The sequence below is a fragment of the Narcine bancroftii genome, chromosome 2 (genome assembly GCF_036971445.1).
Source record: "Narcine bancroftii isolate sNarBan1 chromosome 2, sNarBan1.hap1, whole genome shotgun sequence".
Taxonomy (NCBI): domain Eukaryota; kingdom Metazoa; phylum Chordata; class Chondrichthyes; order Torpediniformes; family Narcinidae; genus Narcine; species Narcine bancroftii.
In genome coordinates this window covers 295,419,065-295,446,143 of record NC_091470.1, presented here as the reverse complement: position 1 = coordinate 295,446,143, position 27,079 = coordinate 295,419,065, and the positions used below count along the sequence as shown (strand labels likewise).

The 27,079-nt window shown below is 42.9% G+C and overlaps 1 protein-coding gene across 6 annotated transcripts in view; it reads left to right on the top strand.

The window, feature by feature from the left end:
* Positions 1–27,079, top strand: part of chd7 (chromodomain helicase DNA binding protein 7) — a 283,290-nt gene that overhangs the window by 142,215 nt on the left and 113,996 nt on the right. For all 6 annotated transcript variants that reach the window (XM_069921414.1, XM_069921413.1, XM_069921415.1 and 3 more), the window contains exons 6-9: positions 285–344; positions 1,114–1,169; positions 14,382–14,499; positions 22,336–22,422. In XM_069921414.1, the coding sequence (XP_069777515.1) occupies positions 285–344; positions 1,114–1,169; positions 14,382–14,499; positions 22,336–22,422 (321 nt within the window). The remainder of the gene's footprint in view (positions 1–284; positions 345–1,113; positions 1,170–14,381; positions 14,500–22,335; positions 22,423–27,079) is intronic.

The window sequence follows — 27,079 nt, the reverse complement described above, 5'->3', positions numbered from 1 at the left end:
TGTCAAAATTTTGGGAGATCTAGAGCTCAAAAATGACAAATTTGCATGATAAATGGCTAATGTGTGCAAAATAAAAGGTTTGCTGTTTGAGTACTCACTTTGCCCTATTTGATCAGAGTACAAAAGTTCTATTTCTATTTTCTATTCCCAATGTCTATTTGTTTTATGTTAGGAGGTGTATTCAATTTTTTCAGATTCTGTTTCTTCATTCTTGAGGTTGCTTGGAGGGAACAGGATTGAAAGTTGATGATTTGTGCAATTTGACATTGCAATTGTCTTTTTAGGATACGGCAACTGGTCCAGTTACTGAGAAGATTATGAGTATGCGAATAGTGAAGAAAACAGTGAGTATTAAAAACTCTTGAAGTACATTATCTGGGGTGTAATTGACTTGCAGTTCTTATTTGTATTCTGTTTTCAGTCTGTAATATAGCTATTGGAACTGTTAGTAACAGCTGGTGGCCGTGTAACAGTAGCAATATAGAATGTGAGCATATGAAAATCCTTTTGACGGCTGTTGATTATATGGATTGACTGCAATTTAGTGTTTGAGTAGTTGCCCTTGTCCTGAAAAATGATCAGAGTGAAATGTACTTTCTCTGTAAAGAATACATAAATCTGGATTTATTAGCTTCTGTTTGGGTTTGAAATTTTCACTGGTATGGTTCTCTATTTTAAATTCAACTACACTTTGAGATTAGTTTTTAAGATAGCCAACAATAATACTTGCGGCTTCCAGTAGTTGCAGCTGCACATTGGCTGCTGTCTCAGGAAATGGTACATTTGGCATCTGCTTAGCACTGTGGGTTTGGCAGGAAGCCAGGTCGAGGTCAGGTTATTGTGAATGGAGTAGCTGGTGGTTAAGGGGGAGATAAAATGATTCGTGAGTTGGTTTACAAAGTTAGCAGAGTCATTGGAATTGATAGCTTTATACTGCAGGGGAGAAAAGTAATCTCTGTCAAAAGAAACTTTTGGTGTTCTTTTCTTTCTAATTCTACTTGAGTACGTTACAACTGCATCCCTCACCCCTTCATGGTGGTGAAGCGTCGAAAGACTTAAATGACAAATGGTTTGTGTTGACATTAGGTTCTAAAAATGTTCTTGTGATTTCAGACTGAGTCTGGAGAAGAAGTTGAAGTAGAAGAATTATTTGTTAAATACAAGAACTAGTAAGTATGTTTGTCGATTGATTTTAAAACATAAGTGAATTGTAACATAGAAATTGATGGAAACTATTTACCTTGCCCATGAGAGTTACTGCCTTGAGTGGGATATTGAAAGATACTGAGTGGAAAATAAGTGCACTCTGCCTCTGTGTTCTCCTCAATATTATCTTCTAAGCCACTTTGTCTTAAGAGATTATCTCTGTCAATCTCATACAATTATCTACAATATAATCTTAAACAATTTAAATAATTCTAAACTAATAAAAAGGCAGCAAAAATAAATTGTCCAAGTACCAGCCGAAATGAGAAAAAGACAGCAAGCTTCAAAGGATCAGAATAGAGACCAGTGAAATAAATGAAAAGTAATTTTTCACTTTCAAGAACGAGAGGCCAAAGTTTAAAAGAAAATCAAATGAAAGTAGTAATAATCCAGAAATCTTTGATTTAAGGTAAATTCACTCCAGTGGTTAATGAGAATTGAAGGTAGCCTCAGCATCTCAGTATTTTTCAAATAATCAAATTAAACTTCCCTAATGACGATATTTTCTGTACCTTGTTTGGTGTTTTCTCTCTTCCCCCCCCCCCACTATTTTGGGAGCATGGTTCCATCTTAATTTGTGGACTGAAAGAATATGGGCATTCACCAGGTACAGGAATTATGCAATTATCAACCAGACACCAGTCATTATAAATGCACCAGTGCAGATGTGCATGTTGGTCTCCCTTCATTGAGTAATAAATTCTCTTCTTTAATTTGTCCATCAATGGATGCGAGTGTAATTTGAAAACAATGAAGGACTTGAGCCCAAATTGATATTGTATTCAGCTGAGGCATTCCTAATTTATTTTTTATGGGCTTGTTGGCTTTCTACTCTTTCCGTTGTCTTGCCAAGGATTTCTTCAAAAATGGTATTCCGTTCTTTTTGGGCCAATTCTAACATTTTTACTACAAATATATCGCAGGTTGAAAAGTTATTTTGATGTAAATGATTGAGTGTGATTTATACAGCTGAATTCATTACTCCTTTTAAACTGCTTATGGTTTGTTTTGTTTCACATTACTCTGGATCCATTCCTTCCTTACACTTTTGCCTCTTGATTCGTATAGTCCAGGTACTTCCATGGTTGATGTCATCATTGAAACTGCTCATTGATAATGCTGAAATGAAAACAAGTGGGTTAACATAATTGACGCCTGTTCTAAATGAAAGATTTTAAAATATACTTTCGATGTTGAAAAATAGAAATAAAGACAAAATGCTAGGAATACTAAGCAGGTCAGATAGCACCTGGAAAGAGATCTGGGTAATATAGAACATGATACACTAGAGGAACAGGCCCCCTTGCTTACATGTCTATGCTGAACATGTCCACATTAAACAAATTGTAGGCCTTTTCACATTGGCAACCCACTAAATTGGTGTGTGAATGACCCATTTTGAAATATCGATAGGACCTTTCACACTGGACCAAGAAAAATTGGATCCGTGTTCCCTTTAACATTTCCAACCTGGTATCGCGGAGATCAGGGTGGTGTCGTTCTGAATAATGTTTTGCATACTCGTAGGCAGTAAATGTTTTGTTCTACAAGGAGATTAATCACACCTCAGTCCAGCCCCTCACATTCTGGGTGGAGTAGGGAGTGTGTGTGGGTGTTATTTGATGGGTCTCAAAAGCAAAGTCTCTGAACGCTCTTTTGTAGTGAATGATTTTATTTATACAAGATGGGCGTGGGAAAATGGTAACAGGGATAACACGTGTGGGAAAGTGGTAGTGGGAAAAAAACACATACAAGTGTGGGAAAGTCGCAATGACAGTGAAACACACTTGTAAAAATGGTATCTTGCCATCCATCATCAGAACTGCTAGAAGAAATTGAGGATTTTTTTTTAACGCCATACCACAAATATTCAATTTGATAAGCTGCATGTGGACTGTTTGTAGTCATTCTGACAAGTTCCTGTTGTTGTTCTCATTCTGCACTCTTTCCATATGCTAGTTAACGGTGTTCTCTGCAGTGATTTCACCTTTTTTACTCTTTCCATTCCCTGCCTCTTTAAAAACCTCCCACACACGCAAGAATGTCATCAATGCGTCACTAATGGATTCTGGCATACCAGGTTGCCTGTTCACATTGGAGCCGATTCAAAAACGGATCAGCTTTGATACTACCTCCCTAGGCAGTTATGGTAATTCCCAGGTCAATTTGGACCACCCCCCCCACCCCCCATACCGAATTGGGAGTGTTCACATTGACAGGTGACCTGGTAATTGCCAGTTAATTCCCACTTTCAAGTGCCAGTGTGAAAGGGGCTTTGCCCTTGATAGATATCTCTCCATCCCCTTCATATTCATGTGCCAATCTAGAAGCCTTTTAAATGCTACAACTGTTTCTGCTTCCACCACTATTGCTGACCCCCCCTATTCCAGGAATTTACCACTCTGTAATTTTTTGCCTTGTAAATCTCTCTTCAGCTTCTTCCCCCTCGCCTTAAACATGTTTCCTCTTGTATGTGATGATTTTTTTATGGGGAGAAGATTCTGACTGTCTACCACATCACTGCCTTTCATGATTTTATAGATGTCTATTAGGTTTCCCTTCAGCCTCCTATGTGTTAGAGAAAACAACCAAAGCTTGTCAGTATCTCCATAATTCATGCCCTCTAAACCAGGCAATATCCTGATAGACTTCTTCTGTGCCTTTTCCAAAATGTCTGTTTCCTCCCTGTAATGGGACAGCCAGAATTACACACAATGTGGCCTATACCAAGTTTGGTATAGTTGCAACATAACTTCCTTTCATACTCATTTCCCCTCTGAATGAAGCCAGCATACCATACACTTCCTTTGTCACCCTGTCAACTTATGTTGTCATTTTCAATGAACTATGGTCCTGAAACCCCAGATCCTTCTACATATTAATGCTTTTAAGCGTCCTGCCATTTACAGTATAGCTTCCCTTTCCATTCGGACTCACAAAATGCAATATCATATACTTGTCCAAATTAAATTCCATCTGCCAGTTCTCTGCCCACATTTGTAACTGTTGTATTATTTGGATGCCCATGACACTGTCCATAACTCCACTAAGTTTACTAATCCATCCAACTACTTTTTCATCAGTCATTTATATACATCACAAACAAGAGGTTCCAGCACTGATCCCTGCAGAACACCGCTGGTCACAGTCCTGCAGGCTGAATAACAGACTTTCACCTCTACCCTCTGTCTACTATGAGCCAGCCAATTTCCTATCCAAACCATCAACATTTCAGGTAAATTTGCCTGAGTTCTGACAAAGAATCTTCCACATGAAATATTAATATTCTTATTCCACTAATACTGCCTTATATCTTTTTTATTATTGTTGTCTACATTCATTTCAAAAAAGAGCTTGGAGTTACCATTTGTGTTGTGACTGTGGACTGAGTTCTTTCCAGACCAGCTGATAATCTATTCATTGAGTCAAGAATAAAAAAAACAATTACTGGCCATGAAGCAACTTCCTTCATTTTCTTTTGTTATGCAAAAGAAATTATCAATGAGTGGGGTAGAATTGTACCCATCAGTTACATAACTCAGCTGAGATCAATTATTTGGTCTGTATAATTTCTCAGAATATAAAGTAAAATCCCAGTGCTGAATCTTCTGTGATTATTTGGGAAAATGTGAGAAAGTTTGACTCGAGGTAAGGATGACCAGATCATCCTAGTCAGAACTATATCTCCAAGATGATGGTTAGTTTGGAGGGTGTTGGCATTGGCTTGGGGCTGTTAGAAAATTACTGAAATTTGTTGATGGAGCAGATGATGAGGTAAAGTGTATCCCTGTTTTGCTCAAGGTGAGAGAAGCAGAATTGCAGGAAATGGAACAGATACAGTTAAGGTAAAGATATTACAGGGGCACATGTTTTGAAAATGCAGTGGAATGAAATGGGATCCTTGCAGGAAGTGGGAAGGGGTTCTATAAGCTTGTCGTAGATAATGATTGTGAACCTGCCCCACAAAATGCAGGTGGAAGTTGTAGGAGCTGAGGGAAGAATCAGAGATGTGCTATGTGAGAGTGAGCTCAGGGTGCCAATTGGCAGCAAAGGTGTTGAAACATTTGAACATAAAAAGATAAGAAATAGGAGCAAGAGTAGGCCATCTGGCCTGTCGAACCTGCTCCACCATTCAAGATCATGATTCAATTGTTCACTGCAATCATAGTTTCTGCTGACTTTTATGTTTCACTCAGGAAATTCAAAAGAGTGGATAGGTTGTAATGTCAGAGGTGAAAATCCTTTGATCCAAGATCAAGATTTTTCATACATTTTTTTGTTAGGAGTTTTAATGATAGGAAATAAGTTGAATAGTGGTTGTGTGCAAATGTCACTCCTTAATTCAAGGCAGCAGTTGGCTCTATGCAGTAGGAAGGATGATAATTAAAAATGCTCCAGAAACTCGGCAGGTCAAACAGTGTCCTTCATGTTGTAAAGGGAAAAGTACATAACTGATGTTTTGGGCCTAAGCCCTTCATCAGGCTATGATAGAATGTCAGCAGGCGTCCAAACAAAAATATGGTGGGGGGGGGGTGGCAAAGGCAGGAGCTGATAGGTGGAGAGGGAGGGGACAGCAGCAATGAGGGGGAGGAGGGGTGGCTGGGTGGGGAAGGGTGAGAGAAATGGAAAGGCTGGATAGGGGAGGGGAAAGAAATGGTAGGCAAATTTAACAGAAAGCAGAGAAATCAATGTTAATCCCATCTGGCTGGAGAATGCCCAGATATAAAATAAGGTGTTCCTCCAATTTGCGGATGGTTAGGGTTGATAGAACATAAGGCCATGGACAGACACGTGAGCTTGGAAGTATGACTTGGAACCTAAATGGTTGGCTACTACAAGGTCGTTGTTGTTGCGGACAGAGAGGAGGTGCTGAACAAAGCAATCTCCCAATCTGCTATTGGCTTCTCCAGTGTAGAGAAAACCACAAAGAGAGTATTGGATGCAGTATACAAGTGAAATGTAGTTTCACTTTAAAGACCTTGTTTGGGGCTCCGGTGAGGAAGGAGATGTGAATGCAGGTGTTGCATCTCCTGCAGCCACAGTGGAAGGTGACAGTGGTGGTGGAGCGATAGGTGGAGACGGATAAGTGCATGAGGGAATCATGGAGGATGGCATCCCTTCAGAAGGCCAAGAGGGAAGGAGAAGGAAAAATGTGGTGGTGGGATCCTGTAGTAAGTGCGGGAAATTCCAGCGGGTAATGTGTTGGATGTGGAAGTTAGTGGGGTGGCGGTGAGGATGAGGAAGATTCTATGTTTGTTACATCTGGGGGCAGAGGGGGCTGGGGTAGGTGAGTTGGAAATGGAGGAGATGTGGGTAGGGGCTGAGTTGATACTGGTGGAGGGGGAAGCCACGTTTGGAAGAAGGTAGACATTTCGGAAGATCTGAAGTGGAAGACCTCATCTTGGGAGCAGATGTGGCAGAGATGGAGAAATTGAGAGAGGGGGATGGAGGCCTTGCAGGGGACAGGGTGTGAGGATGTGTAATCAATGGAGTTGTAGGATACTTTAAATCCTCTGAGTATATGTAAGTGGAAAGCTTGTCTAGTGAGATGGTGACAGAGAGAACCAGGAAGGGGAGAGTGTTATCAGAGATGGACCAGGTGAGTTTGAGGTCAGGGTGGAAGTTGACTGCAAAGTGAATGAAGTTGACAAGCGGGAGCATGTAGTCATCGATATACTGGAGGAAGAGTTGAGGGGTCTTGCCTCTGTAGGCTTGTAGCATGGGTTGCTCCACAAACAGGCAGGTGTAGCTGGGACTCGTGCAGGTACCCATAGCTACTCCTTTAATTTGGAGGAAGTGAGATGAGTTAAAGGATAAGTTATTTAGAGAGAAGACAAGTTCTGCCAGGTGGAGGAGGATGGTGATGGAGGGTGACTGGTCAGGTCTTTGGTCCAGGAAGAAACGAAATGCTTTCAGACCTTCTATGTGGGGGATGGATGTACAAAGACCTCCCTCAGTCGCTTCGCTCAGCAACTCCTCTCCATCACAACGGCAACCTCCCAGTAGCCAACCATTTCAATTCTGAGTCACACTTCCAAGCTCACATGTCTGTCAATGGTCTTATGTACTATCCCACCCTGACCACAGATTGATGGCACAACACCTATCTGGACACTCACCAGCCAAATGACCTTAACATTTGCCCCTTTCACACTTGCAAGTGATCCTACGAATTAATGGCAAATTTAAAGTGTCTAATGTGAAAGCAAAATCAGCTCAATGCCGGTGTCACATGACATCATCTCACGCCAGGGTTTAACAGCCTCGACCTCTCGTATAATCCCCAGCATCTGCAGACACCGACATTGCAATCAATCAAGTGTGAGACGGGTAATTGCATTGTGGGATTGAAATGAACCAAGTTTTTGCGCAAGTGCAGGAACGTGAAGGAAGAAAAGATTAAAATGAAGGTATAAACTTTGCCATGGGAAAGTTGCAGTAGGGGAGAGAGAAAGAGGAAATGAATAGCAATAAACAGCAATAATGGACAATTTTTAAACAGCGTGGGAAAGTTGGTAGTGCTATAGCACCCAGTTTATAAAGACCATGGGAAAAAGCTACTGACTCACCCACACTGTATAAATTGTGCGCTATAGCGTTATCAACTTTCCAATGCTGTTTAAAAATTGTCCGCTATTGCTGTTTATTGCAAGCACCTTCCCGCGGTCCTTTAGAAAGATTTATAGAGTTCAGCACAACAATAACGGGCCGAAGGCCTCATTAAGCTTAATTATGTTATAATTAGGCATGATTAATTTTGTTCAAATATAAGATTATAATACATTAATCAGGATTTAGGGCAGCTCCACCATAGCTTGATGAATCATGACGTCATTAGTAGAAAGTAGAACAGTTCTAACCCCGGGGATGCTCCTTGCACGTGTGAAAACATTCAGTGTCCCAGTTAAAAGTGTTCCAAGTGTGAAAAGCCAATCCCCCATTCCTATCCCAGGACATTTAACGCTAATTTAGTGGGATGCAAGTGTAAAAAAGGAATATTGATTTCTCTGTTTCTGCTAAACCTGTTTGCCTTTTCTTTCCCCTCTCGCTATCCAGTCTTTCCATTCTCCCCTTCCTTCCCCCTTACCCACCCAGCCATCCATCCTCCCCCTTATTACTGTTGTCCCCTCCCTTTTCTCTATACCTACCATCTCCTGCCTTTGCTATCCCATCTCCTCCCCTACCTTTTTTGTTCAGACACCTGCCGGCATTCTCTCATTCCTTGATGAAGGGCTCAAGCCCGAAACGTTGGTTATGTATTTTTATCATTGCTACATAAAGGGCACTGTTTGACCTGCTGAGCTTCTCCAGCATTTTGTGTTTTTACTTTAACCTTGTGTCTCTAAATTTTTGTGATTTACATAAATAAAATTGTAATTTCCAGTGCTAGGAGTTGCAATTGTGGCAAGGAAAAATTATTGTGTAAATTTGAAGTTATTCATGTGGTTATCCAAGAACAATGCTGCAGTTCCTCAGAAACCACTAATAACTTTCCTTTGGTCTTAACAGTAGAAATGAAGATATTTGTAGATAACTGGAATTTTCAGTTCCATTTGCTACTCTGTGAGGCACAAACTTGTGCTTCAGTTGAAAAATGGAAAATAACATTCAAATTATACTAGTGCCAGCTAACAAATGTCTGTTCATTTTTTAACAACCTCCTTTGGACCTTCATCAAAATTTTCATCACTGAATTTCTCTCTCGCCCCCCCCCCCCCCCTCCCCCACCCCCCAACAAACTGGCAAAAGTTCTATGAAAATGTAAGATAATGTTTTCCTCTGAAGCTTAATTGGGACAACTACATATTTTGGCTTTGCAAGCACTTTATCGTATGCATTCACAAAATTCCATCTATAATAATTGTCTGCATGAATGAAGCTCCAACAATCCTCAAATTCTGAGACCAGCTGTTTAATAGGCACTCGTTATCTCCCCTGAATGTTCATCCCCTTCTTCAACTTAGTCCATTGTTACTGAAACAAAACAGTGCTTCAGGAACTCAGCAGGTCAGGTAACATACATAAAAAGCAATAGAAAGTTGACATTTCAGGCCAAAAACTATTCGTCCTAATGAAGGAAAGGAGGCAGCAGAAAGGAAATTATAGACTGGTTAGCTAGTTGTTGGGAAGATGTTGGAACCAATTTATCAAGGATGAGATTATGGAGTACTTGGAGGCATGTGACTAGATAACCCAAACCCAGCATTGTTTCCTGAGGGAAATCTTGCTTGACAGATCTATTTGGAATTTTTGAAAAAGTGACAAGCAGGCTAGATAAAGGATAAGGAATGGGTGTTGTGCATTTGGATTTTCAGAAGACCTTTATCAAGGTGCCGCACATGAGGCTACTAAACAAGATAAGAGCCCATGGTATAAGAGGAAGCATTCTCACGTGGGTAGAGCATTGGTTGATTGGCAGGAAGCAAAGAGTAGGAATAGAGGGATCACATTCTTGTCAATTGCCAGTGGCTAGCAGAGTTAAGGCCATTTTGTTGTATATTAGTAATTTAGATTATGGAATGATTTCAGATTTATTGTCAAAGTACATACATGACATCACATACAACTCTGAGATTCCTTTTTCCTGCAGGTGTGGCTGAATTACCACGAATTGCTAGTGCAAAAATAAATTGTACACACCATGAACATGTAAACAGGCAAAAGAACTGTAAATAGATAACAAATGCACAAACTGTGCAATACAGGGAGAGCAAAGAAAACCAATAAAGTGCACAAGTAAGAGTCCTTAAATCAGTCACCTGATTGAGTTTGGTGTTGAGGAGTCTGATGATAGAGGGGTAGCACCTGTTCCTGAACCTGGTGGTATCAATCTTGTGGTACCTATACCTCTTTCCTGATGGCAGCAACGAGACAGAGTGTGTGCTGAGTGTGTGGGTCTTTGATTGCTGCTGCCCTTTGACGTCTGTATTCCTTGTAGATGTACTCAATAGTAGGGAGGGTTTTGCCTGTGTCCACTACTTTTTGGAGGGATTTGTGCTCAGGGGTGTTGGTGTTCCCATACTAGCCAGTCAGCACACTTTCCACTACACATCTGTAGAAATTTGCCAGGGTTTCTGATGTCATGCCAAACCTTTGCAAACTCCTGAGAAAGTAGTCGCTGTCGTGCTCTCTTCACGATGCCATTGGAGTGTTGGGTCAAGGAAAGATTCTCTGAGATAGTGACTCCAAAGAACCAAAATGTGCTCCCCCTATCCACATTTGATCCCCCAATGACCACTGAATTGTATACCTCTGGCTTTCCTTTCCTGCAGTCAACAATCAGCTCCTTAGTTTTGGTGACATTGAGTGTAAAGTTGTTATTGGTTCACCATTCAACCAAGTTTTCAATCTTCTTCCTGTATGCTCACCTATCTTCCTTTGTACAGCCCACTACCATGGTATCGTTGACAAATTTGTAAATGGTATTATTGTCATACTGAGCTACACAGTCATAGGTGGAAAGTGAGTAGAGCAGGTGGTTAAGAACACAGCCCTGTGGGACTCTGGTACTGATGGAGATAGTGAAGAAAAAGTTCTTACCAATCTTCTCTGATTGTGGTCTGGAGGTTAGGAAATCCATGATCCGAATACGTAGTGGGGTGTTAACTCCCATGTCTTGGAGTTTGCTGATTAGTTTTGAGCAGATGATGGTGTTAATGCCGAACTGTAGTCGATAAACAGCATCTTGATGTATTCATCTTGGGTGTCCAGATGTTCCAGGGCTTTGTGTAGGGCCAGTGAGATGGTAGACCTGTTGCCGCGATAGGCGAACTGGAATGAATCCATGTCACTGCTCAGACAAGAGCTGATATGCGTCATCACCAGCCTTTCAAAACACTTCATCACTGTTGAAATCGATAAGCCAGGTTACTGCACTCTTCTTGGGCACCGTGATTGACGCTGAATGGCTTTGAGGCCAAGTTTGCAGATGATATGAAGAAAGGAGAAGAAGCAGGTAGTGTTGGCGAAAGAAGGGAGGCTGCTGAAGGACTTCAACAGATTAAGAGAATAGGCAGAGAAGTGACAAATTAAATGTATGTCAAAGTGTATGGGCATGTACTTGGGTAGAAGAAATAAATGCACAGACTATTTTCTGAATGTGTCCTCATGCAGGGTATCTGTTGTGTTTGGAAAGTTCATTGGGTTCACGAGGAGACGAGTCTACACACAAATGTTGCATTCAAAGGTAACTTTGTTGCACATGGGAAATAAACAGGAGAAGATGTCAAATGATACTTAATTACTCAACTACTAAACAAGTATATAGACATTCACATTGGACCCAGGTTTGACTTGGATACCAGGGCCAGCTATCTACTGCACAGTACGAATCATAGCTATAATAATGGTGCAAGCAGGCACAAGGGATTCTGATACCAGTATACCAATGGCTGCTTACCCTACCACTCTCCCACATGTGTACATACTTCACAGACAGGGACTTTCAAACACACTCCTGGTTCACTGTACCAATAGGGGTGCGGCCCTCTGCAAGTACTATCTATTGCAGCATTATGGTTCAACTTAAGTGTCATGCATGCCTTACCAATGATTTCTGGAGTGTTGTCCCCAGTGGCAACCTGGTGTGAAGTGATGTCAGGGGCTTGGGCCAAGAGGCAGAGAGAAATGTGCTGTGCATTGATGTTTTGTACTGTTCTGAACTGGACTTCTGTCCAGTGATGACTTTGAATTATTTAAATGAGCCACTGGTAAGGTGTGCATTAATGGGTGGCCAATCCCACTATAGCCATTTTTACACTAGCTAACTAGTAGATTGGCCATTCAGTGAACTGGTTAAGGAAGCCGTTTTTGCCTTTCACACTGGACCACTGTTTACCAGTTCTGTGTCCTTTCACTTCATCACAAGGTATGCCTAGGGATGGGGGGATTCAATCCTTCACCAGTGATGTCTGAGTGTTGCTTGGTGAACCTGCCCTAAATCCTGATCAATGTATTATGATCATATATTTAAACAAAATTAATTATGTCTATGTGGCGGTACGCCATTAGGCAGGCGAACCGCCCCCACTTGTCGCGCACGCGGCAGGGCAGCCGACCAAAATGGCGCCGTAGGGGGTTTCCTCCTGACCTCGGCACCGGGGTCAGAAGCCCGCGCTTGACAACCCACGTGACGCCCCAGTGACGTTGGGGCCCCCCAGCACGGTTCTCGGCCAGGTCCGGGCTAGGAGTATGAGACCAGCCAGGCAGCCTGCAATAAATCAGTTTTGCTCACTGAACTCAACCCATCTAGTTGTGCAATCCTTCAGTTAGCAGTGTAGCCGCCGCTACATCTAATTATAAAATAATTAAACATTATTATACCACGGTATGATCCGTTCAGCTCTATTGTTGTGCTGACCTATATAAACCTTTATAAATTCATGAAAAGCCATGGGAAAGTTGTATAAACACATAGCCGAACAATTTATAAATACTGTGAGAAGTCCTAGCATCAATAGCGCACAAATAAGAAACACATGAGAAAAAGCGATGGCAGACTTGCTCTCCCAGAATTTCATGCTACAGGGAAAGGGTTGTCTGCAAGGAGCACGCATGGAGGGGTTTCTCTGCTGTATGGAATTCTGGGATGGCAGATCCACCATCCCTCTTCCCTGCTGTGACTTTCCCATGGTCTTTTAGAATATATAAAGGTTTATATAAGTTGGCAAAGTTTAAATTTCTTTAATCTTTTATTTCCTTAATCTCCACTCACGCAAAAAGGTAATCAATGTGTCACTACTTTATCCAAGGATATGCTATGCCCCTTTCACACCTGGTGTCATCAGGCACTGAAGATGATACTACCTACCGATCTTGGTAACCATCATTCCCGGCGTCTGATGACTCCTGCGTGCCAATTAAAGAGCTTTCACACTGAACTCTTAACCAGTATATTGGGCATCAATTACTGGGACAAAGTGCCAGTGTGAAAGGGGCTTTTGATTGGTAGATGATGCAACTTCCGAATAAGTTTCAGACAGGGAGGTCACGTGACCCTCTGCAATCCACAATGCTCCAGACATGGAGGCTCGTGTTCTTCCATAATCCACATGTAACTTTACCGAAAAGGTAAACTTGGAGGTTGCGTGGGTGGTGAAGAAGGCAAATAAAATGCTGGCATTGACTTCAAGCATAGAATATAAGAGCAGGGATGTGATGTTGACATTTTATAAGGCACTGGTGAGATTTGGAGTATTGTGAGCATTTTTGGGCTCTGCATTGAAGAAAGGATGTGCTGAGATTAGGGTTCAGAGGACATTCACAAGGATGATTCTGGGAATGAAATGGTTATCATCTGAGGAATTATGGCTTTTGGCCTATAGTCATTGGAATTTAGGAGAATGAGGGGGAATCCCATTGAAACATTTTGAATGTTGAAAAGCATGGAGAGAGTAGATACAGAAAGATTGTTTCCCATGGCCTGAGAGTCTAGGACAAGAGGATATAACATCAGGATTGAAAGATGTCCACTTAGAACAGAGATGCGGAGAAATTTCTTTAGCCAGAGGGAAGTGAATCCATGCAGTTTGTTGCCATAGACAGTTGTGGAGGCTAAGTGATTGGATGTATTTAAGGCAGAGATTTCTAGGGTCTTGTTCAGCCAGGGCATCAAAGGTTATGGAAAGAAGGCCACGGAGTGGAAGAATGGATCAGTTCATGATTAAATGGTGAGCAGACTTGATGGGCTGAATAGCCTCTTTCTGCTCTGATGTCTGGTGGTCTTGAGTGGCTGCATTTTTCTTAAGACAGGAACCATTTGGGCTTAATGACTCAGCCAAAATTGTGGAAGCATTTCTCCAACAGCATTTCAAGAAATTTGCTTAGCATCCTATTTCAAGGTCATTTTGGAAAGGATTGGGTGATATGTACTGACAGTCAATTGATCCTATGAAAGCACCAGTGATGAAAACGTCATTATAACTAATTCTCTACTGACTGATAAATTACTTAATTATGCACAAATATTTTTGAACCTTTTTTGGTCTATTACATTACAGAGGGATTAAAATGTTAAACAATCCCTTACCTCAGCCAGGTCAAGTATAATAGAGTTATTAATGTTTCTGGAATCAATGTAATAAATGAAGTATTCAAATTTTGGTGATATGATCTGAGTATATTGATTCTTTTTCCTTTCATCACATTCTGCCCCTCCCCTCAACCACACCCATCAGTTCTTACCTTCATTGTCAATGGACCACAGTGGAGCAACTGGCAAAGGACAAGAGAATACATCAGAAGATTAAACGCTTCAAAGCAAAACAGGCACAAATGAATAAGTTTCTCACTGAGGTCAGCAATCTATTTTTTTTAGATTCGTATCTCTACTATTGTGTTGCTCACAAATTTATAAAAATCTGTTTCCCAAGTGTTTTTCCATTTTAATGTTCTTAGTCATTTATGCATTTGTACATTTTCCTTTGTCTTACTATCTTGCTGTAAGCTTTTTGTGATTTAAGCTTCACCTGTGACTTCAGTTTCATTTCACCTCTCCAGATATATGGATCTCCTCTCTTGTATAGTTGATGCCATATGCCCACTCTCATTTCCTCTCAATATCCATTTTGCTTTTCTATTCCTTTCCCCCTTTTTCTCCATTCTATGTGAAACTCTTGCTTTCCGTGCCATTTTTCCACTATTTGTGTTCACTGCTTCCCTCAGCATTATAACAATTTAATTCAACATGAATTGGATCTTTTAGTGACCCTGGTGTGCCTATGCCCGCTTGTAAGCCGCGTGGCTTACAAGCGGGGCTGGTTCGCCTGCCTAGTGGTGAGCCGCCACACAGCACCACCCCCCCAGAACCGGCGCCAATGTCCTTTTTCGCCGGGCAGCCTCGCTTTTTGGGGTGGGGTACAACCACGGGCTCGATGGGATCAAGGTGCGCTGACTTCAACTTGTCCACGGTAAACAGCTCCTGCCTGCTGCCATTGTCCAGCGTGAACGTAGAGCCGGAACGCTGTACAACCCTGTATGGCCCCTCGTACGGTCGCAGTAGAGGTGCTGAAGTCAGGCCCCGCCGAAAGAAAACATACTCTGCAGAAAGCAGTTCGCCGGGAATGTGAAACAGGCGGGTGCCATGCCTGGGCGGCGGGGGGCGTTTGAACGAGTCCAAGCGTGCCCTGAGGTGAGGAAGTAGTTCATGCGGCGACTGCTGGGGATTGTGAGGTGCGTTGACGAACTCAACAGGTAGTGCCAGCGGCGCACCGTAGACCAGCTCAGCAGATGACGCCTGCAGATCCTCCTTGGGAGTGGAGCGGATGCCCAGGAGCACCCAAGGAAGTTCGTCCGTCCAGTCGGGACCGGTGAGGCGGGCCATGAGTGCCTACTTAATGTGGCGGTGCAGATGTTCGACCAGTCCATTGGCCTGCGGGTGGTAGGCTGTGGTGCGGTGTAGCTAGATCCCCAACCTGTTGGCAAGCTGTGCCCAGAGCATAGATGTGAACTGGGTGCCTCGATCGCTGGTGAGGCAACCCAACCTTGCAACAGTGCTCGGTAGCAGGAGTCAGTGGAGGGGGCTGGCATTGGGATCACCTCAGGCCAGCAAGTGGTGCAGTCCACCATTGTAAACAGGTAAGAGTTGCCTGGGAAATGGGTAAGGGCCCAAAGATGTCCACATGAATTTGGCTGAACCGTTCCCGGATGTGCTCGAACTTCTGTATGGGGGCCCTGGTGTGCCTATGCACCTTGGACGTCTGGCAATGGGTACATGTTCTCGCCCAGCCCGCGATCTGCTTCTGCAGCCAATGCCATATGAAATGTTCTGCCACCATCTGGACCGTGAAAGGTCATGGATGTGATGGAAGACCTGCCTGTGCCACTGCTGGTGAACCACTGGTTGTGGGGTGCCCATGGAGATATCGCACAGGATGGTGCCTTCGCCACTTGGAGTTGGGAGGCCTCGGAACCGCAGGTCCATGATGGCAAACTTGAAGGCCCTCGTCTCCTCATCAGACTTCTGGTACCAGGCGAGCCGGTCAAAGTTGAGGCCGTGCATCAGTGCGTAGATGGCCAGTTGCGAGAGTGCATCGGCAACCACATTGTCCTTCCCCGTCTTGTGCCGAATGTCAGTGGTAATCTCCGACACGAAGGAGAGGTGACACTGCTGGTGGGCCGACTAGGGATCCTTTGCCATCATGAGCGCCTGGGTGAGGAGTTTCTGATCGGTGAAGATGGTCAAAGTCCTCCCCTCCAAAAAACAGCGGAAAAGCAGCACCGCCAGGTACATGCCCAGTAACTCGCGGTCGAAGGCACTATACTTGCGTTCCGGCAGGTGGAGCAGGCAGCTGAAGAATGCCAGCGGCTTCCAATGTCCATTCACCTGCTTCTCCAGGACGGCACCGACGGCTGTGGCAGAGGCATCGACAGAGAGTGCCATAAGCAGGTCGGTGGGTGAGCACGGTGGGCTCCACGAGGGCATCCTTGGTGGCCTCAAATGCGGTGCAGGCTTCTGGGTTCCAAGCGAGCGTTTTGTGCTTGGCTGCGAGGAGGGCGAATAGTGGCCGCATGATTGCGCGCAGCTCCCGGGATGAAGCGGTTGTAAAAGTTGACCATACCCGTGAACTCCTGCAGCCCCTTGAGGCTGTCTGGGCGAGGGGACTCCCTGATAGCGGCGACCTTTGCAGCGGCGGGCGTGGCTCCTTCGGCCGTAATGGTGTGGCCCAGGAACTGCATGGACTCTTTCTTGAACTGGCACTTGGCCGGGTTGATGGTAAGGACGAAATCAGCCAGCCGGGAGAAAAGGGCGGGTAGGTGGGCCTTGTGTTGCGCCCGGTTCTTGCTGGCGACAAGGATGTCGTCCAAATAAATACAGACGAAATCCAAGTCCCTGCCCACAGAGTCCATGAGGTGCTGGAAGGTCTGAGCGGCATTCTTGAGCCAAAACGGCATGCGCAGGTATTCAAACAAGCCAAAGGGGGTGACGATGGCTGTCTTGGGTATGTTCTCAGGGTGCACCGGGATCTGGTGATATCCATGCACCAGGTCAACCTTGGAGAAAACCCTTGCACCGTGCAGGTTGGCTGTAAAGTCTTGGATGTGAGGGATGGGGTAACGGTCAGGAACTGTTGCCTCGTTGAGCCGTCAATAGACTCCGTGGGGATGCCAGCCGCCGGAGGCTTTCAAGACCAGGTGGAGCGGCGAGGCCCACGGGCTGCCGGACCACCGAATGATCCCCAGTTCCAACAGGTGCGAAAACTCCTTCGCTATCTGGAGCTTGTCAGGCGGGAGCCAGCGTGCCTTGGCTTGAACCGGTGGTCCCTAGGTGGGGATGTGGTGGAAAACCCTGTGGTGCGGCGAGGCAGTGGAGAACTGTGACCTGAGGAGTTTTGGGAACTCATCCAGGATTTGCTGGAACTTGTCTCTGGGGATGCTGATCGTGGCCATCTGCAGTTGCTCCGAGCGGGAGGTGTCAAGGCGAACGGCCTGGAAGGTACAGGCGTCCACCAGGCGCCTACCTCGAATCCCGTGTGCTAGGAGGAAGCCTGCACCCAGGATGGCGGTCGGGAGGACGAGACATTGAACTTTCATGCAACATTTCGTTGGCCGATCTGGAAGTGGTCTGTCTTGTCTCCAATGTCCGGATTTCTGTTGCGTTGGCCGCATGGAGGGGAAGGTCCACGAGGTCGGTTCCTGGACTCAATGGCCGAGGCCGGGATGACTCTGTTCTGGGCTCCAGTGTCAACGATGAACTGCTGGCCACTGACTGAGTCCCGCAGGTAGATGAGGCTGTGTCCTTGGCCAGCTGCCGCAGCCATTAACAGCGGCCGGCCTGGTTGTTTCCCTGGAACTAGCGGTGCTGATGACAGTTCCAAGCCTTGGCTCCCCAGCACTGGTAGTAGAAGCAGAGGCCTGGAGCAGATGCTTGGCCTTGGTTATGCTCTTGGGGGCTCTTGCAGGGTTGGATGCTCTACCACAGCGCTAGGGCCGGGCTTGGTGTGTCGTGCCTGTGCCTTGTGACCTGCTGGATTGCTGAGCCCTCTGGGAATCCTGCGAGCCATAGCTCTTGGGCCTTCTGGGCGACCTTCCTCAGGCCGGTGAAGGTCTCCTGGACCAACAACGGACGGATGTCCCCGGGCATATAGTCGAGGAAAATGTGCTCGAAGAGTCAGTTGGTGTGCTCACCCATGAGCGGGCGCATCTCATCCATCGGGGACCTGTCCCCCAGGGCGTTGAGGTGCAGCATCTGAGCGGCACGCTAGTGTCTGGATAGTCTGAGGGATCCGGTAAGCACTCGCTTTATGGTCTTGAATTTGTCTTTGGTGGGTGGATGCTGAACGAAGTGCAGCACACGTCTGGCGGTGGCCTGGTCCAGGGCAGTGACCACATGGTAGAATTTGGTCATGTCGGACAAAATCTGGCTGAGGTGAAACTGAGCCTCTGCGTGACCGCATCAGGTCTCCAGCTGCTGAACCCAGAATTCAGGCAGTTTCACAGCTATAGCGCTAATTCCAGGCTCGCTTATGATGGGTTCAAAGATGTTTGAACCAGTTGGGGTCGCCAATTGTAGTGGCAGCTACAGTGCTCCTGCAATAACACACGGAACCAGACGGGTTGAGCTCAGTGAGCAGACTGATTTATTGGAGGCTGCTGGGCTGCATTTATACTCCAGCCTGGACCTGGCTGAGAACCGCGCTGGAGGGCACTGACGTCACCCGGGCGTCACGTGGTCCCCTAGTGCGGACTTCTGAGCCCCGTGCTGGGAGGAAGGGACAACCCCCGACAGCGCCATTTTGGCTGGCTGCCCCGCCGCGTGGCTTACAACCGGGGCCGGTTCGCCTGCCTCGTGGTGAGCCATCACAATGGAAACAAAGAAAAGATGGGTAACACCAACTGAGCTGAAAATGTGTTCTTAAGAAGTTCTTTCTCAGAACCTTTCAGTAAATGAACAGAGGAAAGTCTTAATAAAAAGAGCTGGAACTGACAGGTGTTATGCACTGCTCTTTCTGGAAATTTGAAATGAAGAAGAATGTAAAGTTTGGTGGGTCAGGCAACATCTGTTTGGGAGGTAACAGGTTGTATCTCAACTGGACTGATTGAAAAGATGCATACTTTGAAAATCAAAACAAAAAAAATCAGATGGATATCTTATGTACTCAGTGCCATATTGGTACAGTTTCAAAGCCCTTTTAAGAAATATCTTAATGAGCTGGATCATGTTGATCTTTAATTGGCAGTTTTGTGATTAACATCAGCTGGTTACACTGTTAGTCAATTCTTGTGCTGTAGATCACAGATCAAGCTAAATGTCAGATTCTACCACATGTAATCTCAAACATCACTGAATTCTGTATTTAATCCAGGGTAGAGCATAATTTCCTAAGGGACCAACTGCATTCCTATCCTTTAGATTTATGCTGGGTATAGCTTTTGTATGTGGCCTGGACCCATTTTTTCAATTGAAAATGTAACTGCAGGAATGTTTATTTGTTACATTATAGTTAAAGGGTTTCTGATTTTTAAAGATAACAGTGCTCACTTTACAATGGGGTTACATTGCAACAAGCCCATCGTCAGTCAAAAAAATCCGAAGTGGAAAAAGAATACCACACTTACCAATTTTTATAATTACATTTTGAATACCTTTATTCCACACTGGAAAAAAAAAACCATCAACGTACACAGCTGAAAGCACACTGGGCGTGAATGTTTGAAGCATTGAACTAAAATTAATTGCTGGATGGTGGTGATGCGAGAGAGAAGTGTACCGCATATCATAAGTGCAGGAACAGATCGGAATTTGAAATTAAAAGTGCGCATTTAAACCATTGTAACTTATAAAAATTGTAAGTTGGACCATCATAAGTAGAGGAGCATTTGTATTATTATGTGAGACCTGATGAACAGTTCCTAGTTATCTCAGCTATTAAAAGTCAAAGACAAGATGTCAAAAGAACATAAAAGTGATGGTGGGCTTCAGGATTTGCCATTTGAGGCCTCGTCACCACTTTTCCAGAATGCAGTGGTGCTGCAAGGCCAGTAGTTACTGCCTATCTAATTGTCCTTGAAGTTAGTGGTGAGCTGCTACCTTGAACAATTACAAACTTGAAGTCCTCCAGCGCTGTTGGGAGCTCCTGGAGTTAGACATGTTGAGGATAAAGGAGCAGAAATGTTTCCAGCATCTGCAATTTGTTTGATTTTCATTTACTTGCAGAAGCTGTAACTCTGAAATAAAAACAGAAACTGCAGGAAACACTCAGGAGGTCAGGCAGCATCTGAGGAAAGAAAAACAGTGAGCATTTCAGGTCAGCGACCTTTTATCAGAACTGGAAAAGCGATTAAAAAGGACAATTTTAAGTTGCTCTGAGTGTGGCAGTAGGATGGTGTAGGAGTAAAGGAATATCTGAAAGTATAAGATCAGGTTAATGCAGCAGTTGGAGAATGATTATGCTTCTTTGCCTGTGTTGTTTCTCTGCAGACTCACTATTTTCTCAATGCTACCTGGCCCTCCACCTTTCTTCATATCATCTTCAATTGTATCCATAAAGCCACGAATTCTGTCATCTAAATACAGTGAAAAGTAGTGGATCCGACACCAACCCCTGCGGAGCAGCGGGAGTCAGCCATAATAGGCCCCCTTTATTCCCATTCTTTGTCTTCTACTAGTCATCCACTCTTCCATCCGTGCTAGTACCTTTCCTGTATCTTATTTAGTAGCCTCGTCTGGCACATTGTCAAAGGCCTTATGAAAATCCAAGGAAACAACATCCACTGTTCAATTAAAGTGGCAGGCAGCAGGAGGCTCTCTGGTCACTTTTGTGAACTTCAACAAAAGTGTTCTGCAAAGTAATCAATTGAGCTGCATTTGATTTTCCCAACTTGGAGGAGACCACAATGTGAATACCAAACTAAAGAGAAGCTGCAGAAGTGCCAAAGCTGGCAATCCAGATTTAGCAATGCCTAGCACATTATGTTCGATGGTAACTGACATAATTCTTATCTTCGCATATAGTTGATACTTCTACTTGACGGATGCCATTGAAAGTAAATTTTGATTCTGAAATTTAAAAGACAATATTCATATTGAAAAAGAATCTGCTCTTTTATTTTTTAAAAATGGCAGCACTGCTAAAGCTGCTGTAATGGCAGCGCTGGTGCTGGTGTGGATCTGGGAGACCAGAGACAGTGCTGCTTTGAAGGATTAAACTGCCTGGTCCTCATGCTGGTAGCTCCGTACAGGCATTAAGCTGCCTGTGAAAGAAGCTGATGACAATTTTAAACTAAAGTTCTGCAACCAAGGGTCTGTTCCCAAGATGGTGGTGCCTGTGCTAGGCATTGTGGCTATGAGGGGTTGCAGACTCTGAGTCTGTTGCAGGTCTCCAGAAATAGTGAGGGCACCCCCAGTTGAGGAAAAGCAGTGACGATGACCCTACAGGATGGTGATCATGGTGGCAGACCAGCAAGGGACTCAGTGGCTGAGGGACCAATGCAGGCTGCAAGTGACTTACGACCAGGAGCTGTGGGCTGCTTAAGACTGGCTCATGAAAACCAGGTATCAGAGCCGGGATTTGAGAGGGTGCTGAGGGCAAGAATGGCTCCTGGAGGGCCTTTGGCGCTGAAGACTTTGTGATTATGTTGGAAGTTTGGATCTGGAGCTCAGGTTGCTGATGGATTGTGCAGCTGCAGAGGCTGTGGCCCCTCTGAAGGGGCTCTCTTTTGCTTCTTTTTCTCCCTTTTTGTCAGGGGTGTCAGTCAACACTAATGATGATTCTTTATCTGCCTTACAGCAGGCAGAGGCAATTTTATGTAAAATTGCACTTTGTGTACTATTTAATGATAATAATAAAGGGATCATGATTCTTGAAAATATGAAAATTATGTACAGTACTAATATTAAATAATTAACTCTAGGACATTTTAGTTGTGACATTTGTGGCATTAATTTTTGATAGCTTAAACCTTTTAAGTGTCAGTTGCATAACTTAACAAATAATTATAAATCCATTTGCTATCATTCATGTTTTTGGAAGATTTTACACAATAATAGAGTTGTTATCACCAAATCTGGAAGAATTACTTTCTATATGGTTAGTAATCATGCTGAATTTTGACCACGTCGAAATTGTTGGGAAAAAAATTACAATGTAACAAATACACATGTTTTTTATACCCATCCACTTTTTTTTTCAGGTTGAAGATGAGCCTTTTAATCCAGATTATGTGGAAGTAGATCGCATACTTGATGTTTCACATAGCATTGATAAAGATAGTGGAGAGGTAAGTGATATTTTGCTGACTTGTGAATGTTATTTTGCAAGTATAGAATTAAAAGTTCCTTCACATTGCTTACACAACTCATGCACATTTTTTTTCATATTTAGTGAGTATATGGTTACAATTTCATTCTCATTGAAGTGACTCCTACAATAGGAAAATAATGCATCTTTAGGATAAACTAAATTTTTCATTAATTAATGGGTGCTGATTTACCAAGGACCTTCTTAAATATGGTTGTACAGTGACCAATTTTGAATATCTTGATGTTGTATAGATCGACCATTGGAATTTCCGTCTTAAATATTGGTTTTTAGCAGTACCCTTTGGATAAGACGACCCCCCCCCCCCAAAATCTGGCACTTACAGCTAACCATATATGCTGCTAAAAGCAAATCACAATATTTTAATCCCAGATAATCATTTAAAGGTTTTAATTTTTCTTGAATATTCCTGTAACTGGCCATTTAAAGCCAGAGTGGATGGACCCCGCGGAGGAACGTTGAAACTTCCGCAAATAACTAATGGGCATGCGAGAGATTGCTTTGGAGCTGGCAGAAAGATGGCAGAGGTGCTGCGACTTCGTTGTCAAGCTCAGAATTGTAGTTTCTTTGTATAGGATGACATTTGATTTTAATGTGAAATTTTTATGTTTCGGGAATAGTCCAGTACAATGTCATATATGGTAAGCATTACTCCATCCTGAAAAGTTTTATTGTGTTTAATGTCATTGCTCTTTTTCTGGTGCCCAGCCAAGCATCTTTAATATTCATGAATGTTTAGATGAGAGTTTCACTCCATTATCCTACTTGGGAATTGAAGATTGATACTAATGTTGACATTTGCTCTCATCAATTTAAGTTAGATATCATTCTTTCTCTAAGAGTGTTTTTCCAACTTGTAGTTAACATTCATTTGTATCTTATGTTTGAGATTTATGACTTCATTTGTATGGCAACTTGAATCAATTGTATGTGTCACCTTATTAATTCAAAACAGCCTGATTGGAGTTTTTGCTGTGTTGATGTGAAGAGATCATTTTATTGTAAAAGTCGTGAAAAGAGCATTGCATTCATGAAATATCTACAGTATGACGTATGACCACAAGATCAGAGGAAAGTGGTTGAATCTCAGCCATCCTTCAAAATGCTCCTCTGATTAGAAGAAAATTGAAGGTACATTGCTCTGTAAAGCATTTCCCAAATCCTTTGCATTTACTGAGACCTTCATGTTGAGCCAGAAAAATCTTTTGCTTGATCATTTGTACCAAGACCAGTTGATTTGACCTCAATTAGATTTGTTAGTTTTTCCTCATTTTTTTAGGAAATAGAAAATATTGGATCCAATTGTTGCATCCGATTACTATTCAATGAATTTAGTTGGTGATGTATACATGAGCTCCAAAATGTGCTGTTGCGCAGTGATTGGTTGAAGATAAAACTTTGATTTCCATGAAGAATCATCCATGCTGCAAGGTTGCTGAAGAAAGGATCCTGCCATCATCATGGGTTGTGAGGAATATCTGGTTTGTAGTGGATAGAAGCTAATTTTGAGGAGCTTTGAATAAACTTGGTAAAATGAAATGAATAACAATATTGAAAAACATTCAAAATGGAATTCATTGATATTGTACAACAAAAATATCTCTGGGGTACCAAAATTAAGATGTCATCTTGGTGAAGTCACAGCACAACATCAACACGTGGTCTTAAAATAGATGGATCTTAGTAATCCTGCACCTGACTAATGAGATCCAGTTATAAATAGTTTTGTATTGTTAAAATGAGGAAATTGAGATCCTCCAATCCAAAACACATCAAGCAAAAGTGCATCAATGATCAGATCAGGTTTAAGCCATCTTTAGCCAGAATTGCTGAGTAAATTATTCTTTGGCCTCTTCCTGGGATCCTGAACATGATATCTAATCTTCATTCAGTTTAATTATTTCCATGCATATTATGCAATGTCTGAGAGCAAAATTCTAGAGTCCATTATTAAAGATGAAATTTTGGGGTTCATGAAAGCACAAGATAAAATAGGCTAGAGCACTGGTTTTCAAACTGCCCCCCTAAACTCACATTCCATCTTAAGCAATCCCTATGCCATAGGTGCTCTGTTATTTGTAAGGGATTGCTTAAGGTGGTATGTGACTGGAAAGAAAAAGTTTTGAAAACCACTGTTTTAATTGTAGCTAATTGACTAGCTATGTTCATGGTTTCATAATTCCAAAGGAAATGGGCTAATGACAGTTTTTTTCAAGCAAAATATTTCAGTAACAATTGGGTCTAGAGCAGTGATTCTTAACCTTCCCTTCCCACTCATGTACCACTTTAAGCAATCCCTTACCAATCACAGAGCACTTGTGGCACAGGGATTACTTAAGGTAGAATGTGAGTTTGGAGGCAGTTTGAAAACCACTTGACTGGAGTCAGCTTGACTCCAGGGGAGATCTTGCTTGGCAAATCTATGGTATCCTTTAAGGAAATAATGAACAGGACAAACAGAGGTGAATGTTGTTTATTTGGATTTTCAGGTCCTTGACAAGGTGCTAAATATGAGAGCATGGAATCATGACAAAGGTACTCGTATGGATTGCAGATTGGCAAAATGGGAACATGGGGGAGTTTTTAGGCAGGCTGCTGGTAACTAGTGTTTCTCAGGGGTTGGTGTTAGGTCCACAACTATTTACTCTGTATGTAAATAGTTTAGATGGTTGAATTGATGGCTTTGAGGCCAAGTTTGCAGATGATACGAAGATTTTGGATAGTGTTGAGGAAGCAGGGAGTCTGCAGAGGGATCTGGGCAAGTTGGGAGAATGGGCAAAGAGATGGCAGAGGGAATACAGTATTGGGAAGTATTTGGTCATGTACTTTGATAGAAGGAATATGTAACTATTGTTTTTTTTTTAATTCTTCAGTGGTTGGACCACTGCAAATACAATGAATGCTGGCTGAGCCAGTGACATGCATTCCCTAATTTTTCAAGAGTCCATGAATTTATGTAATAACTCCAATATTTCACAGAACAATACTGTGCAGGTACGGGTCCTTTGTCCCATAGATATCTACTGAACATGATGCCAAATTAAACTGAATCTCTTGCTTGTGCATGCGCATATCCCTCAATCCCCTGTGCTTTCATACCTGCTTCTACCACTACCCTTGACAGCCTGTTCCTGGAACTTTGTAATTTAAAAAAAATGCCCCATGTCTCTCCTTTAAAATTCCCTCTCTTTTTAAATTCGCGTCCTCTTGTATTTAACATTTTTACATGAAAAAAATATACTGTATCCAAACCTTAATTTTTTATTTGTGCATTCAGTTTCATGATCTTCGCTCTAATATCTTTTCCATGAAGGAGTATGCTGGACTGTATGCCAAATCCAAATTTTGATGTTGAAATATTGAATACAAAAGCAATCCCATTCACTTAAGGTAGTCTGGATTGTAGTGTCTGATTGTGTAGAATCCAGGGTGAGCTGCCATTTGAATATCCAATTGGCTTCATGGTACAATTCAGGGTGTGAGGAAGTGGAGGGTTGCTTTTCTGATTGAGTTACGATGTTTGTACATATTCATGCTGAGTCCTCCATCCTCTATATTTAACAACTCTGATACCAATGTAATTAACACGATTAGTAACTTTGCAGATGATAAATTTAGCAATGTAATGAACAGTGAAGAAGTTTATCTGAATTACAGCAGGATTTGTAAGAAGTGAGAGCGTGGGAGATGGAATTTAACTCCATTGAGTGCATGGTGTTACATTTTGATGAGTAAAAGCAGTAAGTGATAGGGCTTGGAGAATGATAGTTATGTAAATTGTTTCCTGAAAATAGTGACACAGACACTGTGGTGAAGAAGGCAATTTGGCAGGTTTGCCTTAATTAATTAGGCCATTTAACCTCAGGAATTGGGATGTTACAATGGTACAAGATGTTCCTGGACCACATTTGGGAGTATTGTTTGGTTCGAATTACCCAGCTCTTGGAAATGTCATTAAGGTGGAAATGGTACAAAATGGACTCATGAGGATGTTGCTGGGTTTGAATTCTAAGAGGCTGGATAGGCTGGGACCTTTTTTTTCACCTGGAGGATAGGAGTCTTGAGGATGACCTCTTTTCAGGATAGAGAAGGCTAATGGAAGGGGACATTAATTGAAGGTGAGATGGAAAAGGGTGGAAGGTATATAAAACAAGCTTCTAAAAGAAAAGGTGGGTGCAATTACAATGTATAAAAACATTGGATGGTTGAGAGGAATATCAGGCATATGGTTCAAATAGACAACTTGGTTGGCATGGGAAAATTGTGCTGCAGGGCCTGTTTCTGTGATGTAAAACTCTGACATTTTATCTTAGATTTTGTACATGAATTTCACTCTGCTTCAAGAAGGCTCCCAACATCATAAAAGACTCCCATTACCCAGGCAATGCTTTCTTCTTGTGTCTCCTCAATGCTGCTGCCTTCAGGCAGAAGATACAAAAGCTTTGAGTCTGGAACTTCCAGGTTCAGGAACAGATCTTTTCCCAACAGCTCTCAGGCTCTTAAAACTCTAGTCTACCTTATAACCATAACATTCCTTCAAGACCACCAATAATTCATTTGCACTACCGATTCAGCACATTTTTTAACTAAATATTTTTTAAATTGTATTTTTGTTT